This window comes from Labrus mixtus, chromosome 23, assembly GCF_963584025.1.
Source record: "Labrus mixtus chromosome 23, fLabMix1.1, whole genome shotgun sequence".
NCBI lineage: Eukaryota > Metazoa > Chordata > Actinopteri > Labriformes > Labridae > Labrus > Labrus mixtus.
This window is the reverse complement of record NC_083634.1, coordinates 5,510,818-5,519,726: the sequence shown is the minus strand read 5'-3', so window position 1 is coordinate 5,519,726 and position 8,909 is coordinate 5,510,818. Positions and strand designations below refer to the sequence as shown.

At 45.5% G+C, this 8,909-nt stretch overlaps 1 protein-coding gene across 2 annotated transcripts in view; it reads left to right on the top strand.

Annotated features, from left to right (window-relative positions):
• The first annotated feature begins 2,282 nt into the window (after positions 1-2,282).
• pde5ab (phosphodiesterase 5A, cGMP-specific, b) overlaps positions 2,283-8,909 on the top strand; it is a 75,866-nt gene continuing 69,239 nt past the window's right edge. The window contains exon 1 of one of the 2 annotated variants that reach the window (XM_061031360.1): positions 2,283-2,596. In XM_061031360.1, the coding sequence (XP_060887343.1) occupies positions 2,592-2,596 (5 nt within the window). In that variant the 5' untranslated portion in view covers positions 2,283-2,591. Of the gene's footprint in view, positions 2,597-3,126; positions 3,282-8,909 lie in introns of those variants that run through there. The other variant, XM_061031361.1, reaches the window with a different exon arrangement.

Sequence of the window (8,909 nt, the reverse complement as noted above, 5' to 3'; positions counted from 1 at the left end):
GTTCTCCTTTTGAAATACACTTAAAATAAAATTAAAATAAAGATTCTTAAAGGTCACATAGTCTCCTCCTCTTCAACCAGTGTGAATAAGTCTCAGAGCTCCTCAAAACATGTGTGTGAAGTTTCTTGTTCTAAATCCACTCTGATCCTGTATTTGATCATGTCTATAAACCCCTATATTTCAGCCCTGCTCAGAACAGGCTGTTTCTGTGTCTGTACCTTTAAATATGTAAATGAGCTGTGTCTGACCACGCCCCCTCTCTGGAAGGGCTCGGGTGTCTCGGGATTTCTCACTCCATGTCCTATTGTTTACGGTGAGAAGGCAGACTCAGAGGGCAGAACAAACACCTAGCTGTGGGAGTGTCACCCACCTGGGGGAGGGGTTACTGCCCTTTGTGATGTCATGAAGGGAACATCTCCAAATGGCCTGTTTGAGAGTACATTTTCTGAAAAGTGGAGCAGGCAGAAGACGGAGAGGATGGACTTTTCTCATCATTGGGGGGTTTGTAGACAGACTAAAGACACATGTTAGAGTTAGAGAAACATGGAGAGGTGGATTACAGAATATGTGACCTTTAATGACCCTCCACCCCACAGCCTGTCAAATATCTGTATCCCCAGAAACCCTTTGAGTTTAAGTAATTAAAAGCAACATTCAACTGATTGGTCCACATAAACATCTTACTACATCAAGATATTATAAGTAACATATGAGGCCTGAAATGCTATAAATAACTTAAAAAAGCTGCCAATGCAGAAAGCAAAATGTACTCATTTAATGTCTTTAAATGAGATTTTTTGTTGGAAGAAACTACAAGATCGAAAGTCACACTTTATTTCTGCCATGATACTCATAATTCCTTAAAATTAGATAAAGGAAGATGATAAAATATAGAGGTATTAAATGTAATAACTGAACCTTTCCTTCGTCATGAAGAGGAAGTATTTCGTGTTTCACATCAATAGCACACCTTTAGTGTTTGAAACGATTCATTCTGCTCATTAAAGAGGAGCGTGGTTAAAAGAGAGACGCTGTTTCATCCCCGCTCAACTGAAGCTGCACATTGTGAAGAGCTGAAAGAGCCGGTTGTCGGTTCTATTCCCATCCCGGCTGAAAGCGTTTCCTGTTTGAACCTTCACTGACCTTTGAAGCAACGCTTTAATCTGCACACAACAAAGACGGAGTGTTCCCTCCCCTCGCAGCAGGTGGCCTCACGCACACACACACACAAACACACACACACACACACACACACGTTCATGTACTTGAAAGCAGAGATGGATGAACGCAGGAGACATCAATGACATGTACACTCATAGAGCCGATTCTAGAGTCTGTCGGGGCCCGAGGCTTTACAGGGACCCTCCAACCAGCGTTCATCACCCTCATGTTATAAATAATAGTTACCGTTATCAGCATGCGGAGGGGGGCACGCCATCCTTCTCTTTTACTGGAGTCAGAAACGTAAGTAATGATGCAATGTCTTCTTTTCTTTTTCACTTCCAGACGGATCATTCCTCCTCCTTTGTTTTCTTCTTTGACTTTGACATACGTAGTTTTCCACAGAATTACAACATGCTCTGCTTAGCAACGCGATGGGGGTGAGTGCTTTCAGGTGGGGCCCTCTCAGGGAGGTTTCCGACTGTCATTGCAACATTCGTACATTTTTAAAGCCTTGACACACCAAGCTGACGGCAAAGAAATAGTGGATGAGGTCCGCCTGTGGCGTCGCCTCACGCCGCGGCCAAAAAAGTTGCACTAGAGCACACCGCAGAGACTACAGCAGACTGCCAACCACCACGTACGTTCTGCGCATGCGTTGGAGGAAATAACTCTCCATGCCATCAATTATCAGAAAAAGACCAGGTGTCTCAATTATGCTTTTATGACATTCTGATTTCTTTCTCGTTTGTTGAGTCACAGATTTGTATCTGTGGGAACCTCAGGAAAACATCAAGATCACGTTTTCCCCCACTGATCTCCTCTATCTTGGCCCTGAGGGTTTAACATCAGAGTCCCTTTTGTTTTCAGTCCAGTCACCTGGGATCCTTTTTGACAGACTTAACACAGACTAACATCGAGAAGAGAAAGCCGTCAAGAGAGCTGAAGGACTGGTACCACAAAGTTGCAGTGGTAGAAGGAGGAAAAAAAGCGGGGGGGGGGGGGGAATGTCCCAGTTCAGACAGGGTCCCTGCAGGCCTGCACAGTCTCCAAGAGGAGGAGGGAGGGAGAGAGTGAGGAGGAGGGATGATTGGACGGAGAGTGTTGTATCACTGGAGGCTGGCAGGGTCCCTCCTGTGGGACGCGGGGAACAGTTATTATGATCCCGTCTCTGCGTTCTCTTCTCACTTTCTAACACTCTTTTTTTTTTTCATTTTCCCTTCCTTGCTCCAGTTCCAAAAAAGGATACCGCCAAAGCCAGTGGAGAGAAGGGTGCAGGGGTGAGAAGGAAGAAAGAGAGAGAGGGGGTAGGGGTGGGGGGAGAAACCAGAGGAGGAAACCCCCTTGTTAGACTCCATCAGTGTGTGTGGACGAGCGTGGACGCTGTGGTCGCCCAGCAGAGCCAGAAGGACTAATTTCCACCAGCCGCCATGGGGTGAGTACGAAACTTGAGCGAGAAGGGGGGGGGGGGGGGGGGGGGGGGGGGGGGGGGGGGGCTTGTCGAAAACAGACAGACCGCAACCACAACTATCCTGGATGGAGTTTCCAATGTTTGTGTGTGCGTGTGTGTTTAAGTTTGGTGAGAGTGACGAAGCGAAAAGTGCTTTTCCAAGGAAGACTTAATGCGTTATTTGAGGTCTGTTGTTCTAATTGGCTGCACGATGGAACAATCTGAGTGTGCATCCTTCAGAGACTTTAACGCCACACAGGAAGAGCGTTTGTGATGGCACATTACAGAACCACAACTTAAAGAGGACTGCACACAAACCCCTCTGATCCCCTCTGTGTTTGTCTGAAATATGGATTCATTTAACCAGCGCCAAACTGAGCGTGTCAGCTCTCACACTCTGGCCACCCCTCCTCTCGGATGATTTCTCTTTTTTTTTTTTTTAAATTCATGTGCCGCCCACCGGCGCAAACATAAACAAACACTTGCCGTCACTGAAGTGGGCTTAGGTCCCAGAGTCCGGCTCCTTGCAGCACCAGTCCCATCGAGGTCATGGGACTTGTGGGCTGAAGCTGAACCGGTTCCAGAGCTTCCTCCTCACCTTTTGACCACTCTTCTTTTTTGAGATCGGAGCATTGGGATAGGCCCACAGAGACTTTTGGTGTGCAGACTGGTCAGTTCTGTGTTATACGTGTTCTCTTGTTCTGTTTGTATTTTTACTTTCTTTTTTTTTTGATGAGATCTGATTCTTTCTTAAGTATCTTCGTTCTGCGATTCCTCCTCAAGGTTTTCCCTTCTATGTTTAAGATTCTTCAAATGTTTGCAGAGAGGGGGAGATTACTGCAGGTCACCATGTGGTGGACACTGAAGCTTCAGTGTTTATCCAGCTCTGCATCGGTCTGTAAACCTTTCTGTGTTCTAACCGCTCTTCATTTTTCAAAAGCATCTCCAATATTGATCCTAGTTTGAGCACGTTTCTGCTCGTGGAGCTTATTAGAAACATGCAGAGGCTTTTTAGGTCGGGTACAATCACTTCTATCTGAACCACTTCTCTTGCCCGCTTCCATCGCTGCAACACCTGTTGACCTGATAACTGCTCTCATATCTGGCAAACCGAGGGGCGTCCAAAACAGCCGTGTTGGGGGTATCTTAAAACCGCCTACCGTCTCTGGTCCAAACAAATCCAGATCATTCAGGAGCAGAATCTAAAGTTAGAAGGAGGACATACTGGCTGCTGCATTGTTGTCAGAGAAGCCAGCACTTCAACATGTTTCCTTAATGTCTGATCATATAGTAAGGTCACTTTATCAATTTAGGGCGCGGTCTCACTGGCCATCCGTACCGTGCCCAAGCACGATTCAACCCTAAAGTCCAGTTTGTTTGGCCAGTGTGACCGCACACTTCCTTGGCTTTGGCACACTTCGGAGAGGTGTGCGTCAGCGCGGTACACTTCATGCATGAGCACAAGCATGCGGGTACACAACGCTGACAGCCTTCATTATGGACAAATCCAGAGTTTCATGGCTGTATCTGACTAAAATGACTCAATATAAGACATAAAGCAGCTGTCATGTTCTCTGTGTTGTTCTCCGATGTGCGGCCGCAGACTCGGCCGCGGACTCAGCCACGCGTCTATTTTATTTATTTATTTATTTATGGCAGTGTCTCATAAAATTGGCTTAAATTAAGCCGCAAAGTCAGTAAAGTAGCTGTCATGCTCTCTGTGTTTTTCTCTGATGTGCAGACGCGGACTCGACTGCACATCCCTTTCTCTCTCTCTCTCTCTCTCTCTCTCTCTCTCTCTCTCTCTCTCTCTCTCGTCCGCCTGTTTGTAAACTGAGCACGCTTCATAATAACATAAAGCGTGCATGTGTTGTATTACGACGTTATGTACAAGAGGTAATTGTGCTTAAACACGGACAGTCCTGTGTAGTGTGACCGCGGGCCATGCCGACCAGCGTGGGTATGGCGCAGTGGGGGGGTCAGTCGTGCTTGAGTACGGCACGGTACAGATGGCCAGTGTGACCGCGCCCTTACTCACTACACATCTTACTGGTTGGACCTTTAAATCTTACACCTAGCTCCTTGTTGGTTGTTCATTTTACATCAAACTTGCGCCGGTGGTCTAGCAGTCAGTGTGGAAGGTGTGGTCCTCCGGCCAAGCTGCCTGGGTTCAAATCCGACCTGTGGCTCCTTTCCCCTCAGTCTCTCCCCGCTCTCTCTCTCTCACTCCCCAATTTCTGACTCTGTCCTGTCTCTAGATGGATGGAAAGCACAAAAATAAACCTTTAAAAAACAAAATCCTGTGCTGGACCTTTTCCTTTGAATTACAGTGAAAAAGTATTTGAGTGTGTATCTGTCCTAATCAATCTCCAGACTTTCTTTTGTTACCTGAGCTGGAGGATGAGTTTCTTCTGACTATATAAGGCCTCTTATCTTCTTCTTCTTCTTCTCTGCTCTCGCTCCTCGTTCTGTAATCTGGCCTGCAGATCAGAACAGCCTAAATATCTCGAGGGGCCTTTTCTCTTTGTTTTCAGCACAGAGGATGGGAGATGTTTATTTGCAGAGTTCTTTTTAAACGATGTGGGGAAGTGGATGGCATGTAGCACCGAGGCCTGGTTTAGCTCTCAGTCTTGATGTGTGCGTGGTGGAGGAATTAAGAGGCTTGGAGGGAAATGAAGCGAGGCTGTAAAATCTCTGTTTCATATATTATTAGTAAATCCTCATCAGGAGACAGACAGCTTAGTTGGACTCCTGCTTCTTTTTCAATTGACTGAAAGTTTCTCGGGGACAAAACTGCAGTGTGTGGAGCTGCTCTAGTCAAGATGTTGAACGTTAAAGTTTTCTATAAGTCAAACAGGTGAAGACATCCGGCCACCGTACAGTGGTTGTAGTCGATAAAGGAGCTACAGATACCAGAAGTAAAACATTTAACAAGCTGGAAACAAGATTATCTTTACTCATACCGATCTGTAAGAAGTGACTCGCTTTTTTGATCGACCTCTAGTGGCCATTTGTTGAACTGCAATGTTTGAAAAAAACAACAACGCATGCAGCAATATTTTATGCACAGATCTGTTTCTGCAGTGACGAGACTGATTGATTGGTTGTTTGAGATTGATTGTCTACATTCGGCCTGTGCAACATTTCTAAGCCCTGATTGGATGCACACTCTGTGGACGCTCATGTCTGTTTACACAGAGTTATATTTGCTCTTTGTCCAGCAGGAGAAAAAACCCTTGTGGGTGTAGCGCTTTGATTAATGGCCCTGCTCGTCGGCTAGATTTGGATTAGGCCTGCGAGCCTCGCTTGGAAGTTTATTGCTTTATAATGGGAACATGTAAGCAAAGGCCATGTGCTTTTCATCACTCAGGAATGACAATTACATAATGAAACAGAAAAAACCTAAGTCAGATCAAAGATGTGCGTACAGAGCGGGATGTTTGGAGATGAGGAAGTGTGTGCATAAATCTGTTTTTTTGATATTCGGTTCACATACTCTGTTTTTTTTTCCCTGTCACCATGGTCGCGCTCGTGTCGTTTGATGTGGCTGCAGTCGTTTCTTTTGAGGTAACTTGAGTCATTTATTCCCTCTTTGGGGTGACAGTGATGGAGCCAAGTTCCCATTGTGTTCATCCAAACATTTCCATTTCAGGATGTGAGTTATTCAAAGCCACACTTTGGGTTAAAAATAAACCTTAAAAAAAAAGAAAAAATGAGATGAGATGTAGAAACGCAGTGAGGGAGGGAGAGTGATGAAGGGAACAGATGTGGAAAAGCAGTTTTAAGCTTCATTTAGCTCATCTAGATATCCCGCAAATGTGCTAGACTGAACTCGACACCACTCGGACGGTTTTGATTTCCTTCTGCGTCTTGAGATCGATTCCTCAGGAGAGAGAAAGATTGAGTTTTCACGCTTGTTTGGCACCTTAACACCTCTGTCCAGCTCGTGTCTTAAACACACTTTGTACCCATCGGGGGCTTTAATATCAGCACGCGGGCCTGACCAGCTGCCTAATGTCCCGAATCTAGGACACGCTTCCGCCGCAGAGGTGAAGAGTCAGCCAGCCGCCGCCTCAGCGTTTATGTGAGCGAGGAAATTGACTCGATAAATCTGCGAACGGGGCGAGAATAAACAGAATCAGGTCCGCAGTCACCGCTTGTTTTAGCCTCTCTCTCTCTCACACACATGCTGTATATCACCGGTGGTAATAAGGATCTCCGGACGTGCTCAGAAGAAGATAAACCAGGCCTCACATGAGCTACTCCATCTCCTGAGTATATGTTCAAACAGCCGTGGTTATGTCCAGCAGAGATTTAGACTGATTCATACTTAGATTGAAAAGGTAAGGAGCCAGAGTTTGAATTCAAGGTTGGGATACATTTGTTAACATTTATGATTTGAGTACAAGTTTTGTCAGAGCATTGACGATACAGAAGTGGATCTATTCTCAAGTGCCTTGAACTTGTATTCTTTCTAATGACCAGCAGAGGGTTGAACTACACACCACATTGATATAAAGATAAAATAGCCTGTTGCTTTGTACTTCCAACACGTGTTATCTCAGGTGACCCCGCCCCCTCTCCTGTCTGACAGAGATAGTCTCCCGCTGTGAGGAGCATGTGTGAACAACCAGATCAGGAGAATCTCCGGAGCAGTCCTCCTGAGATGATCTCGATATTGTGTGAAAACTTTGTCCCATTAAATGTTTTCCTTAAAAGTATGAGTCCTCCACTTCTGCCAGCCCACCGCTCACCAGCTGACTGTCAGCATCCAGAGCAGACCTCCCCGTGCTGTGATGATGATGATGATGATGATTGATACCCGGGACCCCCATCACGTTACCCAACACCTCCCGCTGCCTATTCATCAGCAGGCTGCTACACAGCGGCTAATCCAGTTAGCTCAGCAGACGAGGAGCACAGGAGCTCACTGAGGGAACAGAGTGCAGGAGTGTTTATTCTCCTCTAATAAAAAGCAGCTGAAACATGGCTGCACAGATGTATTCTCTTTGTGACCTGTGTTGAGTTCAACAGAGCAACATTTTCATTTTTTAAATACACGTCTAAGGAGCCTGGTGTCCTTCACTAAACTTTGAAGTCCTGCATCTTCTGACAGAGTTCAACTATACTCCTTTAAAGCTAGAGTGGGCAACCTTCAGAATTTTTGTTAAAATAACATATTTTCATGATTGCATGTCAGTAAAATTGTAATTTTCCTTCAAATAAATGTTAGTTTGATCTGTGTCAGTGAGCACCCACGGCAACAAATTCAGTCCAGTCTCAGACAAACAGCCAGTCAGGGTTAGCTTGCACAGAACAAGCCAATCACAGCAACCTCCTCGCCTTGGTGGTGCAGCAGCTGTGTGTTACACACCCGATGCTACTTCTGAACTTTTTGTGAATGTGTTTTCATTGGCTGTCTGTCCTCTGAGCAGGGTCCAAATTAAGCACTCGCCTCTCGCCATGTTTGGGTAAAAAGTTAATTTGGCGAGTCAAATAATTGAGTCAGGTGTCATTTGTGTGTGCCCCGTCCAGGACGAAACATTTTGTAAGCCACATTTGGTTTTACAACGACTGCAAATCGATATGATCCGATTGATCCTCCATGTCCACTATCAGCCTGGTCACACCTCCTTCATTTATTGAGTCCAGTTCGTCTAACAAACGGTTTTGTGGGAGTCCGCGTGCACCTGACCTGATGACAAACAGAGCAACAGTTAAAAAAGTAAACTCAAAGTTAGTGGACTGTTGGCTCCCTGAGCTTAGTGCTATGCTTCCTTTGGACCGTCTTCCAGCCACCACGGCTTCCCGGTGTTAATCTCGGCTCGAAAATACTACAGAAACATTTTGAAGTTGCAGCATTAAACATGCTTGAAAAAAAAGTTTATTATGGATGGCTGTCTGGCATTATCTCCTCAAGAAGCCAGAAATTAAAAATGTATTTCAACTTCTGGTGTTGACAAATGAAGCCGATGCTGAAGTGTAAAATCCTGCAGTTCCTTGAGTGTCCACTAGAGGCTGGCTGCAGAAGCACAGGAAGTCACATACACACCCATTCTAAAAAGCCTGTTTTTACAGCAGAGATTAACATGTTTACAGCCTGGTTCAAAAAAACAAACAGGTCTGATTAACTCATGTCTCGATCGACACACACTGTACGGGGGGGTGAATGTTTTGATGACTGATCAGTTTTGATTTGATGAAGGATAAGAGTTATTCACAATAAGGCGTGTAGCTGACCTGATTGACAGGTGGGCGCGGTGTAACAGTTTGTTAAGAGTCTTAAAACCCGCCTCAG